The sequence below is a fragment of the Cricetulus griseus genome, chromosome 2 (genome assembly GCF_003668045.3).
Source record: "Cricetulus griseus strain 17A/GY chromosome 2, alternate assembly CriGri-PICRH-1.0, whole genome shotgun sequence".
Classification (NCBI taxonomy): Eukaryota; Metazoa; Chordata; class Mammalia; order Rodentia; family Cricetidae; genus Cricetulus; species Cricetulus griseus.
The window spans coordinates 122780904-122803088 of record NC_048595.1 but is presented as its reverse complement, the minus strand read 5'-3'; the positions used below and the strand labels follow the sequence as shown (position 1 = coordinate 122803088).

General features: G+C 37.6%; 1 protein-coding gene across 4 annotated transcripts in view; it reads left to right on the top strand.

Annotated features, from left to right (window-relative positions):
• LOC100754734 (cytochrome P450 7B1) overlaps nt 1-22185 on the top strand; it is a 155815-nt gene that overhangs the window by 102472 nt on the left and 31158 nt on the right. For all 4 annotated transcript variants that reach the window (XM_027403483.2, XM_035439955.1, XM_035439956.1 and 1 more), the window contains one exon: nt 16000-16136. In XM_027403483.2, the coding sequence (XP_027259284.1) occupies nt 16085-16136 (52 nt within the window). In that variant the 5' untranslated portion in view covers nt 16000-16084. The remainder of the gene's footprint in view (nt 1-15999; nt 16137-22185) is intronic.

The window sequence follows — 22185 nt, the reverse complement described above, 5'->3', positions numbered from 1 at the left end:
GAGTTTCAGGAATATGGCTCAAATTTATGACAGTGGTATAAGAATGTAAATTTGATAACAATCAGTAACTTGGAAAGATGATAGGCCAGGGGCCAAGTTGCAGATTTATGTAACTAGAGCCTGTTTGAATGTTATATTAATTTTTTGTGTATCTTATGAAGAGAAGTTAAGGAATGAGTGGCTTGCTCTAGCAAATAGTTTGCTGGAGTAGTCCATCATGGAGAGAAGGTCACAGAGGCAGAATATGAGTCAGCTGGTCACATTTCATGCACAGTCAGAAAGTGGTCATTGGTAAATATGTGTGTTCCTTCAGCTTGCTTTCTCCTTTTTGTTCAGTTCAGATGCCCATGCAATGGCATTACTTACATTTAAGATGGCTCTTCCCTCCTCAGTTAACCTAATCAAGAAAGTCTTCACAAACATGCTCATTTCCACCGCAGTTCATCTAATCAAGATAAGTCCTCACAAACATGCCAAGAGATTTGTTCCTGTGGTGATTACAATCCCATCGAGTTTATAGCAAAGATTAATCCTGACATGCTTCATTTGCACTTCTGTAACTCAAAATTTTCATCTATCAAATCTCAGGTCAGGTGGTGAGATTCCCTGTAGTGGCTCTTACTAAGAAAGCCTCTTTTCGGAGCTTGAATGTTCTTAGATATTGTGTATATCACTGGATCCTTATGTCATCAAGTGAAGGTAAGAGAATTTTTAACCACAGTTTGGTAAAAAAGAAAGCTGCCTTCATTATTCAGTTGCAGCAGAATTTCAGAGTCTATGCCTTGTGGAAGCAGAATTATGCTTCTTGTAATTGTAGAGGCAGGAAGCCTATGACTAAGCTACCAAACATTGGTCTAATGAGGACCTGTTTCCTGATTCACAGGTGGCAGTTTGTACTGTGGTTTGACAATGCAGAAGCAGGGAGATAATTTTTGGAATCTGCTTTAAATGACAAGCCTTTATGCCTAAATCCTAACTAACTGCCTAGGGCCCCAAGATCAATGACCATCACAATGGGGGTTCAATTTCAACTTGGAACTGAGGGGGTAGAATTCAGTTCTGTCTTAACAGTAGCCAAGATGTAGAGGGAGACATACACCAAAACTGTATATTGAGTAGAAGGTGAATCCAGGAGCCAACCTGGGCTCCTGATCCTGTGTTCCTCACTTCCAAGACTGTTGGTTCTCAGAAAAATTTGAAACATGTACTTTAAATTCTGTAGTATTCATCTGTTCATCGGTTCCTCCCGAATTCTCTGAAGAGATGCATAAACACTGCTCCTCCTTCCAGCATTATTTAGAATACCCATGAGGTGGAGTCATCCCAGAGTCCATCAATAGGTGAATAGATGAGGAATACATACAAAAAACACAATGTAATATATAGAAGCCAGAAAATTCTCCAATATCATGGTATGCACATTTTATTGGAAGAGTATACAAAACATTGGTCCTCAGGGTGAGACATGAAAAAGAACCAAGCCTGAAACACAACTCTCTATGTGGCTTCAACTATGTGGCTGTAGCTGAGAATGTGTTTCTTATTCAGTCTCTGTGTTCACTATGAGTCATCATGTTCATCCCACAGTCTAGATTTAAAGAAAATCTTCCACAAAGGATGATCTTAATTTGTGAAAACACTACAAATGTTGGGAAGCTTTTACTGGCGAATGTCACTATTCTTCACATACATAGGTCAAGGGGAAATCATGTGACTAAGCCTGGCATGTGTGAGTTCCCTCAGGAAGGACATCTGATGGATGTCAAATCTTTACCTTCCTTACTTGCAAGGTTTACAGAGACATTAGTAGGATGTAGCTTGTATGAATCTGTTGCTGTTTCTAACCTTGAATGACTTGGATGATGCAAATCTTCAAGTTCTAAACATTTTGTTACACCAAAAAATCCTAGATCTCTGAGTGGGTGATATTGAGATTTTAAAATTTCCTGACTCGTGTCCTCCTCTTTATTTTCATGCCTAATCTTTGTGTTACTTTTCATTGACCACAAATGGATTAAAACAGGTATTTAACCTAGACTAAGATGTAACCAAAGATGTGTAGTAATGCCTCTTACAGTGTAGCAATAGAAGAAAGGTGTTGATCGAGTGTAAGGTGTGGAAGCCCTTTAGCTACCACATTCTGGCTGGTATCAAATAGATCATTTTGTTTCCAGAGAATAAATGTTGTCTCCAAAAATTAGCTCTCATATGGCTCATTCAGGTAACCTGTGTTGAATATGGAAATTAGATTCTTGTTCATACAATTTTATTACATTATGGTTTATGAATTACAGTGGCTTGGCGCCAGACTCTCTTTCAAGCTAAGCCGCCTCTTTGCTGTGCTATTCCAGCTGAGTCTTTATTTGAAGTGTCTCTTCATCTTGGCTCATTTAGCCACACACAGAAGTTGCCCTATGGGAGATAACATCTTATGTTTATTTACTTTATAGAATTATCACTTCTAGGCATACTGCAAGTGCAAAACATATCAGAAAAGAAAAAATCAGATTTCAGAATGACAAGATGCCTGCAATGGTGACACACGCCTCTCTTTTCTTGTTGCAAAGAAAGCAAATCCTTGGATTATGAATTAGAAGGCATCGCCATGTTTCCTTTAGCTACTTTGTGCCAGAGAACAAGATAACTTTACCTACTGAGTTGTCTCCCCAACCACTGTCTCCCCCTTTAAAATTTTAAAATTTAAAGTATATAAAGTAATAGATTCCATTAACAAGTTTTCACATATAACTGATTGTTCCTGATTCTTTCCTCCTTCTCTCCCTCTCCATAACCCTCCACCCCAGTAACCTCCTGTTCAGTTCATACCAATGGTTTTCTGTTGCCTTCCCCTTAGATTTTTCCCTTTCAAGGCTCTCCTTTCATTTCTCATAACCTAAGCCCGAATCATTCTCCCATATATACATTAAGAGCTAGGGTCTGCTTGTGAGAAGAAAAAATAAGCCCGTAGATTTGTCTTTCTGAGTCTGGGTCACCTAGTTTAACAGAATCATTTCCAGACCTATCCATTTTCCTGAAGATTTCACTTTTGGTTACAGTTGAATAAAATTCCACTGTGTGAATTTTCCACACTTTCATTATCCACTCATCTATTGAGGGACATCCAGGCTTATTCCATTTCTTTGCTATTGTGAATGCAGCATAATGGTTGTGCCATTATTAAAGAATAGTAAGAATTTTCTGTGTATTCACTCTAAATTTTATGTCTTTCCCTGCACCACCATCTATATACATGCAATGCAGCATAAATGAACTCTTTGTTTCTTTCCCACTCATTCTGTGAAATGGACATTTTAATTCTGAGAAAGAAGCAGGATAAACTTTTGAAGGTTCATTAACCACCATTAAGTAAATGTCTTTGAACATTAACCTAGAAGTGTCTACAAAGTCAGAGTGGTCCTTTCCAAGTTCAACAGGGGCTTCTGTTTGCTGAATTGTGTTTCAGAAGAAAAAACAATACATTTTTCTGTAAATGCATGGGCCCGTTGGAATCCAGCTATATCGGAGGAGTGAAGACAAAATATCTGAGGCACTAGAATCCTAACATATTTAACTCTTTCTATCTACTAGGACTTAAGACATCTGTCTTTCAGTGGGGAGGGGCACTCTGTAGTGTAAATTAAGTATTGACTTTGGCATAATTAATTTTTGAAGAGAAAAATTAGTAAATATGACATTTCTTTATTTTCCTTTTTTTTAATTTTTGAGATAAAGTTTCATTATCTTGCACAGGCTAGCCCTCCCCTCCCCAGTGCTTCTGATTATAAGCCTGTGCAGTATGCTCACCAGTCTATTTCTTCCTTTGAGTGTTTTTGTGGATTTTCTCTCATATTTCAGTAGTATTGGAGTAATTTTGAGAATAATACCATGGAAAGATAAAACCCTTTATATACTTACACTTTGTATAAGAAATATACTTTGTTTACTATGCTATATTCTCGGAGTTTCCAAACAAAAATATGAATAAAAATGTACAGCCTAACCCATGTAACTAGTAAAGAATGAGCAAATTAAAATAATGAGATCCTCTTCCAGCCACCATGTGGTTAAGTCACCTGGCCCCACCAACACAGACACAGCCTTTCTTCAACTGTAAGAGAAAGGCAGTGGTGGAGCCTTGGAATAAAGTTTCTGCACACAAAAGATAGAAAATTCAACAACAAACAAAAAAAGACTACCAGAAGATATTTGGAACATAGAAAAACCATCCCAAATCATTATCAATAAGTTTTATAATATAAACTCACAGATCATAAAGGACTAATGGAAATTGAAAATATAGAACAAAATATTTTTCAAAATGTTTAGGCATAGAAAATGTCTCAGAAATTGGGATGCAATAAAAAAAATGATGCAAAATAGAACAGCAGTTACATGAAACATGTCTGGCCACACTGAAAACTAGACTATGTTGAAAGGGTTGAATTAGTAATAAATTCTGGTAAACTCAGGCAAAATGAGAGCAGATGAGTTGAACACCATTTAAATAATGACAATGACACAAATGATGAAAATTGCTATCACCATATAAGAAGTGGGATGTTACAGATAAATAGAAGAGAATGAACCAAAACAAATAAATGAATGAATAAGAAAATCCTTATAAGAATTTATTTAAAATATATCAGAGTTTGTCTCAAATAGGATTTTAGAATAGTTAATTCCTCTTTGGGGATCTCCACATGTGAGTGTGGTGTTTTGCTTCCTGTGTGCCTTGATCCAGTAGTGTTGACAATGAATTTTCTGAATTAGTTATAGTTTAAAATCGATAGCCAAGGCTAGCTTTGGAAAATTTCCTGCAGGATATGTCAAGATCAAGCATTGCCTTCCTACACTTCATGTGGTATGATGAATGTAAGAACACTCACTATGGCCTCTCTAACAGTAGCAACTTTTTAACCCAACACTAAAACATGTTTTGGGTTATGGTATCGTTCAGTAGATGTGTGTGATGGATGACCTTGATTATGAACTGCTTTAATTTAGAGACATCATGAGATTCTAAATCCAGAAAAGTATATGGAAAAGGGATGAGTCACCCTGAATGTGAGAAGCATCATCTATGGGATGAGGGCTCAACCTTAATAAAAACAAGAAGACAAGCTGAGTGCCACATTCATTTCTGTCTGTTTCCTGACTGTTGATGGGATGTCACCAGCCCCCTCACATGCCTGCCATCATGCCTGCACAGCCACAATGAACTATATCCCCTTCCAACTAGAGGCCAAAATAAATTAATTCTTCTTCACTTCTGATATGGTCGGAATGATCATAAATGGTAACTAAAGCATGTTGTTTTCGGGCTTTTCTTTTGTTCCCCACCATGGCAGACCAGGAAAATCCCGATCTGTATATGACGATTTGGGTACTAGTTTGCAGCAGGGGAATTTCATGTCTTCATTGGCTTGGGTAGGTAGAATAACATGTCATTTGATTACTTGACCCAGCATTTATACAGCACTTGCCTTCACTTCTTTGTTGTCATTGCTCAGGCTCTCTCAACTAATTTTGTTATAATTCAGATTTCACAAAATTATTATTTAAATTTCCTATTAAATATTTTAAGTCAAATGATCTAATCAAATGTAAGACATGTGCGTTAATGGAATTGATATCTTTTCCATGGAGTTCAATCAAATCCCATCTGTAAAATAAATTAGCAGCTGATCATCTCATAAATTACCAAGTCAGTTGCATGGTTTTCTATTTTTATTAAGGAGTTGAAATAACTTTCAATTATGAATTGATTTCCCCCCTTTCAGATTTGCCAAGGCTGTCTGCATGTTTTTGGCTGGCATGCTTCTGAGCTCTCATGTTCTCTTGGGCTACTTCTCTCAGTGTATAATTTCCTGATAGAATACAAAATATTTCACATTAAACCTTCAGAGGAGCAAGTCACTCTGTGCCTGACACTCTGACCAGTCAATCGTAAGTGGGAGCTATAAGTCAAAATCTGAATTAGGCAAAATGAGGCTTGTTCATGTGAATGAGAGGAAAGACCTTGAAAATGGGTTCTTGCTAGCTGCATGAGGACAGTGTTAATGTACAACATTAATGGTCTGAGTTTGCAGTGTGTTCACATCATTGTCTTTTATTCTTTACACCCACCTGCTTATTTGATTCTTACATAAAGAAAGTAGAGAAGTAGAAGCATCTCACAGGCTAGGAGTCAGAGACAAAGGTTAGCAAGTCATTCACTGAAATTTTAGGAAAAGCCTGAGATTTAAGCTGTACAATGGACAAAGTCAGTGTGATGAACATAATCTACAGGCTACTGGACTTTTGTAAAGATATACAAGGAAAAAATGGAATGCTTGAACTCTTCCCCATAACTAACTTCACAAAGAAATCCATTGCAAGTCAGACATGATGGTACATGCCTGATAGCCTAGCACTCAGAGGTAGAGGCAAGAAGATCTTGTGTTCAATGCCTGTGAACGTTATGTAGCATGATACTGTGTCCAAAAACAAACAAAAATAAAAGATACAACTGTAGTGGTGTGCTTACTCATTGTCTCATTGCTTAAGAGTCAAGTTTTAAATGATATCATATATATATATAATATATATAATATAATATATATATATATATATATATATTCTCAGTGAAATACTGTGGCAATGAGGCTATGCCTCTTACCCACTGGCAAAATCCTCCCTCTGTATAAAGCTGCCAATGGTGACAACTTTACAAGGCACATTCTATGTAGAGTATGATTTAGATAATAGGGTTGCATAGACAGACTGATTGCTGAGGATTCAAACTGGTGCATGGCTTGAAAGCTGCACTCTTGAGTGTGAAGACAGACTCAGTTACATTCTACTGGACTTGCTCAGACTGTATGTCAGTGGTGGAGGTGTCTGACCACTCAGCATTGTTTATTTCACACTTCCCTCACACACGCGATGCTTTTATCAGAAGCACTTCAATTGTGGCCATCTTCGTTGCCAGGACAGGAAATTTACTCTCAATTCAGTTGTCACCTAGATAGTACCAAAATCTTTCAGTAGGGAAGGCCTTTTTCATTATTGTAGATCTTTCTAGAAGAGTATGCAAACACCATCAAAGAACAGAGGCAAAGTGGATGAGTGACATTTTTACACAGGGATTTTTCATGTGTTTGCTATGAAGCAGAGGTTATGTGAACACCAGATGCTGATCACATAACACCAGTGGATTTGTGAGATTATGGAACTGGGCAGGGGAAATGAGGGTTAAGCACAGGGCACAATAGAGATTACTTATGGTAATGAATTGCATAATTTTCCTGGACAGAGTTGGATTCCTGTTCATTGTGAAAAGGGATTATAGATCATATTCTTGGAGTAAGTAGATATTTAGCAGTTTACTTGTGTTTATACAAGTCCTAAAGAATATATGGCACATATCTAAGGGTGAAAGGAACTGTTCCCTAATTGTGCAGGGAGATGACATATGGTTTAAAAAAGAGAGGAGACTGGGTGTCCTGTGTCAGAGGGTTTTTCCTTTTAGTAAGCCTTAAAGAGCCACACTGAAGCAATCCTTCCTCCCATGACTGTCATAAAGATGATTTTGTTGAATAATCTTTTTGTATACTGTGAAGATGTGTCATTCTGATTAGCTAATAAAAAGCTGAACAGCCAATAGCTAGGCAGGATTTTCAGGCACACACAATTCTGGCAAGAGGAAGGGGGAAATTGCCAGCCAGATGGAGAGGAAGCCGCCTGGGCAGTTCAGAATAAAGGTAATAAAGCCATGAGACAGAAAGAAGGGTCATAAAAATGGGTCGATTTAAGTTATAAGAGTTAGTTAGTAACAAGTCTAAATTATCGGCCAAGCTTTATAACGATTAATAAGTTTCCTTGCCATTACTGGGGATCTGGCAGTCCCAACACAAAGGCCCAACTACAAAGTGACCTTTCTTGACTCATTATCATCACTTGGATCCACCATGAGTCCATAAGTACAACCCTAGCCTCAATTTATTCTCAGAATGCAAGTCACATGGGTTAAATCTTTGGCTGATTCTTGGCTCATCCATCTTAGAATGCAGAAGGAACCTTTAGAATCAGTCTGATTCAATGGTAATGGATATAAACAGATGTCTCTGGAAAGAATATGAGCACATACTCTGAGTACCTGAGGGACTTCTAGTGCCCCATCTGTAGATATGGATTCCGGTGTGCAGCTACCACAGACTCTAAATGGCATATCCCTTCTCTCCACTCACCATTACACCAGCATCCATGGACACCATTGACTATCATGGTTACACAGTAAGGGATTAGGGACTCATGTTAAGATCTGGTATATGTAGCATATATGATTTGTTTTCAAATACCATTCTTGCTGGGGTTGAGGATGGGTAATTTATAGGACAGGATTTAAATCTCCATACACAATTAGAAGGGAAGATGCTATATTTCACCCAGTGTTCCTGCTTTTGCTCTTAAATGTTCTGTTCATCAAAAGGCAGGAATCCCATGGCCTGAATATACAGATAATTACAGGCTCTACACACACACTCTGTGGAACCATCTTGCCTGCCTGGAAGTGCTCTGGTCTAGCATATGGAAGCATGCCACACAAAGTAAGAAACTTGTGGTCAAAGATACACTCACTGCAATAGCTAACATCTGCAAAGTAGATATTGATGAGAGCATCTAAGGAGCAAGGTCCCTATGTTCAACATCCTTTCCTTTGTTAGGCAGTGGTTGTACTGCCTAACAAACACCACCTGGTAGACATTGCTTAAGAACTTTTCTTCCTTTTTGATGCTGTATTTTCACATCTAATACCTCTGTTCTTCTAGTATCTTCCATGAAACAATGAAGTGTCTCTTCAGTCACAATATGGAATGATTATCCAATCTTCATGATAGTCTTTAAAGGATGGAAAATTCTGATGACCCTTGCTAATGATCTGTATAGCTAAATATTTTCCAGTTAGGATATCCTGAGCTAACTTGACCTTGGCAAAGGTATTATTGCTAGTGGCCTAGAGGAGCCAGTTTGGGACAAAGTAGGTCTCTTCAGCAACCATAGCAAGTCCCTAGAGTACTATACCCTTACTTACAGAGAAAAACTATCTTGTTATATTAAAATCAGGTGAAAATCTAGTGATCCAAATAAATCTAAAATTAAAATTTCTTCCAAATGCCACCTGTAAAACCTCTGTTTACATAATAGAACCAAAGCAAAATGACATGCAAAATGAGTGACAAAAATTCTAATGAACTACACTTCAAATGTAGGAAACAAAGAGTAAATGAGAAAACAGAAAAATAAAAGATAGTAAATAGAAATAAAAATTAAGAAAAACAAGAATAAATGAGAAAAACACTAGAATATATTTTCTTGGATATGTAATGTTATATATAAAATATATCTAAAATATATTGTTCAGTTGGTAAAAAATAAAACCTGAGTTCAAGTCTCAGAACCAATATTTTTACAAAAATGTCTGAGAGTTGGGGTACGTGCTTACAACCCTAGTACTGGGGTATTAAGAAGAGAAACAAAACCACAAGATTGGAGACTAGACAAATGACTGCTTCAATAAAATGCCTGGTGGACAAGCATGAGGTCCTGCACACAGATCCTCTGCACGTTTGCAAAGCTGCTTGTAGCAGTGATTGCCTGTAGCTCCACATTGAAGATGGGAAGACGAAAGTGGTGGTATTGGGGGACCCCTGGAGCTCATTGGCTGAGAAATCCCAGCTTTGTCAATGAACTCTATGCTCACTGAGAGAAAAGGATTCAAAGCATACAAGTGACAATGATTAAGGAAGACACAATGTTGACCTTTGGCCTCTATATTGCATACATCCACAAGTACATCTTCATCCACGTGAACACACACACACACACACACACACACACACACACACACACATTCATAAATACACAAATTAAGACATCTGAAAAATAATATATTAAAACTGTAACTAAAGGAAAAAAGTGACTTTTGTTAAAGTCCTAGCTGAAACCATCTCACTGAACTCAAAGGGACAGAAACCTCAGCCCAGCCAGGGCTTTATGTCAGTGCTTGAAGTTGCTTTTAAGAAATCAGAGCGGTCCTGCCAAGAACAGAGATGCTGCACAGCACTTCCCTCCATTTAATTTCTCTAACACCTATTTTAAAATATCATATGTAGGTTACAAATATTAATTGACCTTATTTGATACTAAACCCTACAGAATGCTTCACTGATCTTTTCATTTTGAGTTAGAAAAACTGTAATAATTGACTTTTAAAGAACTCATAATGCTTATGAATAAGATATCAAATTCTTTTTAAGTTATAAATAACTGCTCTCAAAATATTCCCAACTACTTAACTCAAGGTTATATCTCAAAATACATCAACAAACCTGGGGACACCTACATTTTCTTAAATGTTTTTTTCCCCAAAGATTATTTTGCATTTTACAAACTCATTTCTTTTGAGTTTGTTGCTGTGAAGGTATAAGAATGTCATTCATATTTTTGCATGCAATCACAGTTGTTACAGTCCTTGTTGGAAAACTACCCAGTGGGGTCCTCTTTATTTTTACAGTCTGCTTGCTATCAGTCCATGAGGACATAGGGGCAGACTTGATGACAGAGATCCTTGGATGGCCTTGAAATCTGTAGAGATAAAAACCCTCCGGGAGATGGCTTCAGTGAATCAGCTGAGCTCTATTCCAGAGTGTAGGAAATTTATAGGATTAGGAAGCCTGAGGACAAACCCTCATTTGCACTGAGTAGCATAGTCCTATTAGTGGAAATGTAGCCCTATCAAAATGGCAAGAACATTTGCCTAATTACCATGTGAGCAGCAAGGGAAGAATATTTGCAAGGAACTGTGTCAAGGTTAAGCTTTGAGATAAGTGATGGTTCTTATGCCATCAATTTTGCTCTGAGCTGAAGAGTTCTTGACCTGCAAACTTGTTTGTGTTCTTGTGAATATGGAAGTGCTGTTGTCTTCCCACCCCCTAACATACCTCACCCAAAACTGGAAGTCCCAAGTTCAGACTTATAGTAATTGTTTTCATAGTTTTCCTCTACTGGTTGCTAACTGGTTTGTAATCTACTAATGACTCATTAGAACAGTGGAATAAGTCTGTGAATACATCAGAATCTGCATGTTCTTTCTCCATCAACAGATCTTGTTTGAAAAATCTATGATTTGTAAAGTACTGAAGGAGGGCCATTAGTTCAGAGAATTAGAACAAGATAGATCCTAACTCAATCCCCCCCCTCTCAAAACAGGAGCACTGAGAAGGGTGCCTTATTCCAAATACCACTGAATACTACCATAATTCTAAATCTTTAAAACCACCACTGACAGAGCCTTCTATGAGTACCCTACTTTTATTGAATGAAGCGAGATGCAAAGGCGTGTGGCTCTCTAAGCCAGTGAAAAACTTGTCAGAAATGAAGATTGTTCGTTTCTCTCCTGTGGATTGTCTGTTACTTCAACCAGTCTCCTCAGAGATTCCCAGCTTACCATTGGGCAGCCTCACTGTTTTGTTTCCTGTCTTCTTCTCTTTTTCCACTCAATGCCAAGTACCCAGTTTCTTACGCATTTCTTTGTAGTCACTCTGCTCTTTTAGACCACATCACATCAGAGATTTCATCACGGATAATCAAACACACACACACACACACACACACACACACACACACACACACACACACACACACACACACCATGAAGCTTCTAAAGAATCATAGCCCTTTCCTGAGGTCAGCTTTTGGTATAGTGTCTGTTTTATGCCTACTCATCTGAACCTGTCAGGTTCATGTGTATCTGAACACTCAACAATTTCATTTAGATGTAGAGATTCTTCAAAGCTGGGCACCTCCAGAAAGGGTGAAGACAGGGAAGAATGGTTGACAGCTGAACAGCATACACAGAGAGTGAGTGACTGACCACACTCCCCAGCAACTGCATGGAGGGGAACAGCAGGGGAAGCAGCCCTGCTTAGGTACCCACTCTGTCAGTCCCTGTGTGCTGCTGCAAAGTTAAAGCTGTTACTCTCACTTATTAGTAAAGAAACTCAATCTTCATTGTGTGCCACACTTACAATTTCCGAATTTAAGTCAGATATACTGGATTTTAAGAAAACAATATACACTCAGTAGCCAAACATTTAAAAATGTTTATTTTTATTTTATGTGAATGAGCATTTGACCAAATGCATGTGCACCATACATATGCGAAATGCCAGAGAGAGTGCATGGATCCCCTGGACCTAGAACTCTGGATGGCTGTGAGTCACCATATGGGCGATGGGAACTGCATCTGAGCCCTGGCAAGAGCAGCAAATGCTTTTTAACTACTGAGATGTCCCAATAGTAGTAGCCAAATATTTTAGTCTCTGTATTCAACTCTAGGTGTAACATAAAGATGAACTTCAAATATTGTGTGTGATCAATGGGTTGGTCTACTCTTAAATGTACAAGGCTTAATCATTTTGTATGCTGTATTTGGATTCTTCTCCAACATTTGCTTCCAGATAACTTTGGACTTGACATTTTGTATAGATCTTAAGATGTACTCAATCACCTATGGAAGGAACCCCAAGGGCTGATGAAATTATGTATGCAAAGAACTTGGACTTGATCTTTGAGGACACCTAAAAAGATCAAGTGGATATGGTTGATATGTCCTTTTATTACTTTAAATACTAATTTGAAAGTGTATGTATTATTAAAGTGAGATCAAAAGAGAGTATATACTACAGGCCTTTAAACTTCATATCAAAACATTGGGCCCAGGTTCACTTCAGCCTTAGGATTTTATTAGCCACAATTGGCACTGAGCATCCTGTATTCTCACTCAGTAGAGAGCAATGGGTAGTTCATTTTCAAAGTCATGGAGCATGAGTAAGACAAATAGTAGTAGTTGCCTTGTGCCATGTGTCAACAGGCCTTTCTGGACCAATGTAGTGATGTCCCTCCTACATACATAATTTCTACAAATACACCAGTAAAGATAGATTGTTATCTGTCTTGGATGGGTTATAAGTTGAACAAGCACTATATTTTTCCTGTAACTGTGTACAGTTGTGACACAATTCTCAATAATCTTAAGGTTACTGCTGCCAAAATAAATACAGCTGTAAGAAATGATGACTCTGTCATGCCTGTAACAACAAAATGGCATCCTAATGTGGTTCCCTAATTCAGGACACAACTAATATTCCCTTGAATCTCTGCATCCTGTCCTCTCCCCTGTGGAAGCACCATGAAGAATACAGCTTTTGGTTGAATGACAACATGGAACATGACATTAGTTCTATTAAATTAGGATATGACAAAAGGCATAAGTAAATCATATGCACAATGCAACATTAAACCAGACACAATAAAAGTAGATCAAGAAAATGAGTTGAGTTAGTATCTTAAAAGGAAATGCTGTGAACTGGAATGCTTATAAACTTCTAGAATTTGTCACCAGTTGTGTAACGAATTCCAACCTGAGGGTCCCGCTCTCTCCTCATAATGTGGTGTCTTCTTCTGTAATATTGGGTAGAAACAGGCTGGGGAGATGTTTCAGTGACTGAAGTGTCTGCCCCTTAAATAGGAAACTGAGTGTGGAACCCCAGTACTCATGTAAAAAGCTGGATGTGGTGGCCTGTGTCTGCAACCCCAGCTCTGAGTGGAAAACTGGATTCAAGAAAACAATGAGTTAGCCAGGAGTTGGTACTACACTCCTGTATCCCAGTACAAATTTTCAGAAGCAGAGACAAGAACATACTGAGTTCAAGACCAGCCTGGGCAATATGTATGTATGTATGTATGTATGTATGTATGTATGTATGTATGTATGTAACACATGTATATACAGAGAGCTTCATTTTTCTTATTAATTAAACTTATTAATTTATTTTGTAGCCTCACCACAATTCTCCTCCCTCCTCTCCTCCCTTTCACTCCCTCTGCCTCCCCTCTGCCCTCCCACAAACCAGTCCTCCTCTGTTTCTGTTCAGAAAGGGGCAGGTCTCCCATGAGTATCAACAAATCAAGTTGGCAAATTAAGTTGAGGTAGGACAGATGATATGATAATATACATAATCGATCCCAAAAATTCTACTAGGAAAATCCTACCACTGAGAAATATCTTCCGTTATGTGGCTGAATATAAGATGAACAACAACAACAACAAAAAGCAGTAGCCCTCTTCTATCCAAATGGTAAACATTCTGAGAAAGAAATCAGAGAATCAACAGCCTTTACAATAGCCAAAAATAATATAAAATATCTTGGGTGCAAGTTGAAAATTAAAAAAAAAGTCTAACCAAGCAAATGAAAGACCTGTCGGACAAGAACATAAAGTCCTATAAGAAAGAAATTAGAGAAGATATCAGAAGACAGAGGGATTTCCCCTGCTCCTGGATTGGTAGAATTAGCATGTCAAAAATGGCCATTTTACCAAAAGTAATCAAAGCATTCCATGTAATCCCCATCAAAATTCCAACACAATTCTTTACAGACCTTGAAAGAACAATACAGAACTTCATATGGGAAAAAACACAGAATAACTAAAATAATTATGTACAATCAAAATTAAGAGAGTCAATAGGAAAATGGTATGAAGAATAAAATCCACATTCTTTTCTGCAATGTGACTTGTTTCCACCTGTCTGTATATATATATGCTTAAACATGGCATATCCATTATATTAGCAATAAAATAAACTGTCTTTCAAATAAAGAAAGCAAAATCTTCCATTGCTTTCTATCTAACCTCAGATTTTATTTACACACACACACACACACACACACACACACACACACACATACAGTGACAGGATCTGCAGTCTATATTTTATTTAAGTCTACTGTGTTGGTGTGGGAAACAAAACTTCTGATAGAGTTAATATAGCTACATAAAAACCCTTGCTGAGAAAGCCTTCACCTTGATGTTTGATTAGAACTGAGAAAGTAATATTTGTGATTGATCCAAATGGAGTTCAGGAGGCATGTAGTCCACAGATAGACCAGAGAACAGAAATCCTTTTGAATATTTGTTTTGATCCTTTTCAGGGTTAAAAAATAGGGGGGGATTATTCTGTCTTCTTTTTAATTTAAGTCAGATCACATTTACCAAATAAATGACTGGAAGAAAGTTTCAAATACAAGTTTGCTAATGTCAGAGATCAAAAAGAAAAAAAAAACTTTAATTCATAGCATTTTAAGGAATGTTTCACACATGTAAAAGTTATTCTATTAGTAATACTTAACAATCAATCCTAATTGTATTCATTATTTCAATAAAATTCATCATAAAATAAAAAAAATATATAAAATTCAGGAAAATAATGCTGAGGTTTTGTGGGTTTCTTTTTCTTTGTGTGGTACCCAGATTCCAATTCAGAATCTCATGCAGACAAAACAAGCAAGCACTTTACCTCCAAGCTATCCTCCATGCTCTATACTTGCATCTTTATTGTTCTTAATAGCACAACATATTTTTAGAATTAATTTATTGTGGTTCTTCTGATTATGCAATTCCAGCCTGATTGACAGCTGATAACAAAGAGCTTCACTTTGGCAGCTGAACTATGTGACATCTAACACCCAGAGCACAGCAAGAGCTCTCAGATTTGCAGTGTACTGTGCTTACTGCATGTGTCTAAAGGTTCTGTCAGAGAGCTACATTGCTGAGATGTTTTTATTGGGTTCATGGATTGACTAATTTTCTCGTGTAGCTGAAAGCACAGTTGTGTGGGCTACAGAGCTTACCTTAACCTTGAGGCAAATGTCTTAATAATCCTTATAAGAAAAACATGTAACAAAAGTTGCTTGACAAAAGTAGGGAACTGAACTACCTACCCTATAGCCACATAAACAGAAAAAGAATGAAAAAAAAGACAAAATCCATATGCCCATGTAGAGGTGAACTTAAAGAGGCTGTGCTACCCATGCAGCTTATTTAGACTGGATAAATTACCTGCATCTATTACAATGTGGATGATTTCATTTTTCTTTGATTTTTTTTTCTCTTCATAGGCGACCTGATGAACCTCCCTTGATAAAAGGCTGGCTTCCTTACCTTGGCATTGCTCTGAGTCTCCAAAAGAATCCCTTGGCTTTCATGAAAATTCTCCAAAGGAAACATGGTGACACTTTTACTGTTCTGCTTGCAGGTAAGAAGCTCTGCCCTGAGTACTTTGCATGAGGCATAATCTCTTGCTGGCTCTTTAATGTCTTCACATTTGTTCATGGGCAAAGCATGGAAAGTTCATCTAGCATTCTAGAGCAAATGCCCAAGAATGGCATGTGGTAGTGCAGTGATGTCAGGTATACAGCCTGGTTATGGGACCCTTTCTGCTTCCTACAGATGCCATTCTCCTGTTCTCACTTCCCAATTTGTTTTGGGTTAGCTTGGGTTATTTGAGAAGATTTTGAAAAAAAAAAAAAGAACTAGGATGTGTTTTGAATGAATGATTTCTTTATATAGCAATTTGAGGAGTGTAAGGAAGTGCAGCAGATAGTTCACAGAGTTGACATATCCACTCGCTTGGTCACAGATTACTACCTAATAACATTTCATCTCGATATGACACATACATTCCAATTGATGTGATTGTGTGGGTATATTATTTATAGCCCCTTATTTGCTTCCTGGTCTACTTTTGGTGTTATTCTTTGGCTTTTCGTAGATGCATAATGTTATACACACACCATTACACTACCAAAAAGAGTGGTTTCTCCACCATAAAAATCTGAATTCTCCATAATTATTTCTCTTCCTTTGCTTTGCAAACACTTGCCTGGAGTACAGATTTCTGCATCAAAACTGTTTGTTGTTGCTCGGACTTTTCAACATGCTTTAAAAACAAAACACATACTTGTCTCCATGTCTTGCTACATCACAAGTCCCTCCTCTGATGTCTCTATTTCTTCACTTTGGGATCTTTGTCCTTATATTAGAGCTATAACATATGTCTGCTGCTTTCATTTTATTTTCAAAATACTCCTAACTTACCTCCCTCTCTCCCTTCCTTTGCTCCTTCATTCATTCCTACCTTCCTTCCTTCCCTACTTCTCTCCCACCCTCCATCACCCTGTTCCTGTACACTCCCTTCTTGTCATTTTGTCCCTCTATCTATATTTCTATATCCATCTCTATCTCCAAGATAATTTTAGAAAGTCACTTGCATTTGCTGTCTCTAGTAACTTATCTTCTAGAGTTCCCCCAATGGTACCCAGCCTTCTACTCTTATTTATGGTCAAGGTTAGCCTAACTCATCTTTCTTGGTGCCTTATTGACCTCTTCTTTCTTCCTGAAATATCCAGTTGCTTGCAAACATCTTGAAACTGGCCCTTCAGATTCCTTTATTGACTCTGAGTGTCCTTATTGTACCTTATGTATCCATGTATTTCATCAGTGTATCTTTCCCTATAGCATCCCTATTCTACTCCTAAAGAACTTGAGCTATCTTCTGCCTGTAATTGCTTTGCTGAGGATCAGATGCAACCTTCTGTACATACTGACTACCATATAAATTTACCATTTAAGTAATAAAAGAACGGAGATCCAACTTGATTGACTTATCCATGAAGTTAGTTTTAATTTACCCATGAACAGGTAACATTAGTTTTATTACAACTTACTTTTTCTCCTGACAGCTGACAAATCTCTTCCAATGATAACTGCATGAGCTGTAATTTCAGAAAAAAAATGGAAATGAAAATAATCATGCATCTTAGAATTGTAACATTTAATATGATCTTCCCAAGACTCCTACCCAGTCCACTGCCATCCATTCTTGCTAACTGCCTTGTTCTTACAGTATTGGTAGTATGCATCCTTGATGGAACATTCCTACACACATACCATGCTTTTGTGCCTTTGTGACTCTTGACTTTCTTTCTGCCAGATCTCTGCTCTCAACTGACTCTTGAGTCCCTGTTGCACATCTCTTCTTCTTCAGATCCTTTACGTATCATCCAGCCTTTGGAACACCTTCACTGGGGCTCATTTACCCACAGTACCTCTGCTCAACGCAATTCATAAAACAAGTGTTTACCACAGGTTCACCTGGCCATCTCCTTTTTCTGTTAGTGAGTGACTCCCTTTCAATTTAGTCCCGAGCTCTGTGCTGATTTATTCATAATAAATGTCTGATGGGGAAAATCCCTGACATCTTAGGGTTGATGAAATTCTTTTAGGTAGATAAAGGCTGTGCCCAGTGCTTCATCTCTAGTTGCACTTGGCGCTAAACTAAAGCTGTGAAGCAAAGACTTCTTTAAAAAAATAACCTTAAAAATGTAATTTAAAGTTTCCAGTGAGCATTACAAAAATTATTAGAACTTCCATCTTTCTCTTTTTAGGACCTTATACAAAAGTTGCCTAAAATGTTTCAACAATAACTTGTAGACTGTTTGGATGGTTTTTATTCAGCTCTTGGGAGTTTTAGGTAAAAGGTTTTTGAGTTTGATGCCAACCAGCAACACCCATGTAAAAACAAACCTTTATTTTATAAAAGAGGAAGCCTGTGAAAACAGGTCAGTTGGTAAAGTGCTTGCTGCATGGTACTATGTACTTAAAATCCTAATTCTGGGAAAGATGAGACAAAGGGATCTATGGGCTCCCTGTCCAGTTAGCCAACCCCAGGCAGCTAACCACAAGTAATGGTGAGAGACCCTTTCTTAAAAACAAAACAAAACAAAACAAGGTAGGCAGCACCTGAGCAACAGCAACTGTGGTTAATCTCTATTGTTCACAAGCACACATGAGTGCATATGCACACATAAATACATACACACATACAAACCAAACAAAATCAAACAATCCCTGCTCATATATCATATCTTAATCTTAAATTCTAAGAAGTCTAATATAGACTTAAACACTGACTGGCTAAATAATTTAGCCATCATTATGTTTTTGAACTTGGTAATGAACAGCCACCACTAAATAGGTTCTGCTGCCTGCCCCTACTCCCCCTCCTCCCCACACCCCTGCTTTATGTCTTGCATTAGTTTGAATACATCCCTATTGAAAAGGCTTGTGAATACTCACTTTTGATAATCAGTTTGTGATATAGCTCATTTAAAAAATGAAAGACAAAGTCATCCACCCTTGTCCTTGTCGTATGTCTTTAGTGAGTGAGTGGGGTTTTTGTGTGTGTGTGTGGAATGTGCAAATGATTGTCATCTCCAAAAGTCTCATGGGACACAATTGTCACCTTAATAAAGGAATTAAAAGGTACAGCCTTCCATGAGAAACCACATAAATCCCTGACCTGCCCCAGAAAACAGTTTTCTTGCTGGTTTTTGTGTGTTAGTGCAATGGAATCATTTTCCCTAAATGTCACCCCAGAGAAACTCTACTGTACATCATTGTCAATTGTTAGGGAAATCTCCATAATAAAGGGGAGTCAGCACACAATATCGGCCATTCTCAGCAAATCAAATTCAGCTTCCCTGCTGATGCTCACAGGGTGACATTCAACCCTAAACCTGCCAGAGGATTACCTACACAAGGAGATTAAGATCTTATAATTTTAGAAAACTTATTTGGAATCAGCTTTTTTTTATATTTTATTAAGCTCATTAAGCAACTGACTTGAATTCCCAGGCCTATGTCTACTTGGTACCAAATCAACATAAAAACAGCAAAACTCTCTTATTATCTAAAAGTCAGATTTCTTGTGTATAAGACTTCAAGGTAATTAAGTTTATATTTAAAAACATTTCTATCAAACTATTTTGAATTTTGTAGCATTAGCTTCCTAAGTAAATAATATAAAGAAAGAAAAAGGTGTATTGGTTTTGGAAAGCCTTGTGGGTTATCTAAGAATGATAGGATTAATAATCAAAGTCTGCTCCATAAAGGGGAAGAAAAAATAAAATAATTGGCAAGGAAAATATTTAAATTGTCGGCCCCATTTCTAACCTAATGGGCAGAAAAATTACTTTATACTATATCTTTTCAAACATGGACCTCATTTTGACATTTACATTTTAGACAAATGCAAACTCTGAAATTCTTAAAATCAATATCTTATATCCATTTCCAGCAACATTCTCCTCTCTTGAAAATATGGCAAAGGGTATTGTTTTTATGTTGGTACCTCTGTGAACTAGGTGACATGCCTGTTGACACTTGGCATCCATTTACATAAAAATCACACTGAGCAAAAGTTAATTTCTCTCTGAGCATTCATAGCCTTCAAGATAACTTTTCAGAAAAATTTCTTTGTTAGGAAATTTAAATTCATTTCATAAATGTATATGTATTTTCCTAACTGTCTGATTACAGAACACAAAGAAACTCTAGTTTTGCATCTCACATTAGCAGATGGTGGACAGATGGTTTAAATTAATATTAATTTTGGAAAACTTAGCTTAAATTGTTTATACTGAAGATTAAAAGTTGGAAAACCAGCTAAAATCTCCAGGGTTATTGGTACTTCCAAACCTACTTGAAAAGTATGGTCAGAAAACCAAAATGTCCAGTTTTAAAGTGATCCTCATCTCCTTCAGAAGGATGTAAGGTAAAAGGCAAGTAAGTAATGTCATGTTAGGGAAGAAGTTTAAAATCGGAATAAGTCAGAAAAGTTGTGGATCCTAGAGAGAAAAGTTAGTTTGAACTTCTCCATGAGGGTCCCTTAAAGAACTTATTATAAAGGCTGGGAGGCTGCTCATTTGGTACCCTGCCAGATACACAAGCATTAAGAACCTGGTGTTTGGATCCCCTTCCCCCCTGCACCAATGTAAAAGCCAGGGATGGAGAAGTGTGTCCTTAAGTGTGCAGAGACAGGTGGATTCCTGGAGCTCACTTGCCATTCAGCCTAGCTGAAATGATGAGCCTCAGATCCAGTGAGAGATATTGGCTCAAAAAGTAAGATGGAGAGTGACTGGGAGACAGCTGGTATTTGTTTCTGCACTCCATGTTCACATGGACTTGCATATATACAGGCACACACCCACAAGACATGCCTACAACACACACTTACACACACACACACACACACACACACACACACACCTGTTCAAAGTGGTAAAAGTGGTGGTTGCAGTACCATCACTGAGTTGGATCCCCAGTTGGATTTGGTTACAGTTCTGCACATCTGTGATCTCAACATCATCACACACACACACACACACACACACACACACACACACACACACACACACACACACACACCACTGGGAGGCAAAGAAAAGAAAATTGCCTGAAAGCTCACTGCACAATCAGCCTTGGGTACATAACACAATAGCAGAAGCAACAAGGTAACGGTGAAAAGCAACTTCTACAAGTTGTCCTCTGGCTTTCCAAGCACACTGTGGCACATGTACACCCAGAGCACTTGTGCGCCTACACACAATACAGCACACACACAATCAAGTGTTACAGCAGATTAAATTTGTTTGTTGACTTTAACCAATTATTTCACATTCCCTGTTTATATTTTCATCTGAAATGAACCTGATATTTTCTTCTGATAGGGGAAGGTAAAGAGGAAGGGAGAAAAATAAAAGGAGAGACATAGTGAGGAGAGAAAGATAGGAAAGAGAGAAAGAGAAATATTAAGAATGTGTCTATTTCTAATGACTTCAGACAGCAAAAAATCACGTGTTTATCCAGCCTCTGCCTCAAAGGCCAAGTTATAGCAGCTGATAGTGCCTGGGCTGATACATTTTATTTCTTTTTGGATTTAGATGAATATAAAAAATGATTTAAAATTCAAAATATTGCCCAAAGATTGTGATTTACAAATTAAACTTGGTATACATACACTCTGAATTTTGGATACTAATTTTAAAAAAACTATTAATGTTTAACAAACTCCTTCATTTGGGAAGAAGCATGAATGAATCCTCACCTGTGAAAATACATAGCTTTGCCTAATACTATCTGTTTTGAAAAATGAAAAAATTGACTCCCGCACTCCCGATTATTTGTCAGACAGATGCTGGCAATTTTAATTAAGTCATAATGGTAAAGCAAGTGATTTAAAGTGCCCAAATCCAATGTGGTCCTTTCTGCAGTCCCTGAAGTGAAACACAGAAAGAATGAAAACAAAACTCTGCTTAGTTTGTAGAAGGCAGTGCTAGTATCTAACCAAAGTGAATGGCCACCTCCCCACTACCCCTGGCTTCTGTCTTGCCTTGCCCTGTTAAATGAATCAAGAGAAAATGGAGTTGATATAAATCACTGTAAGGAAAATGAATCACATCATT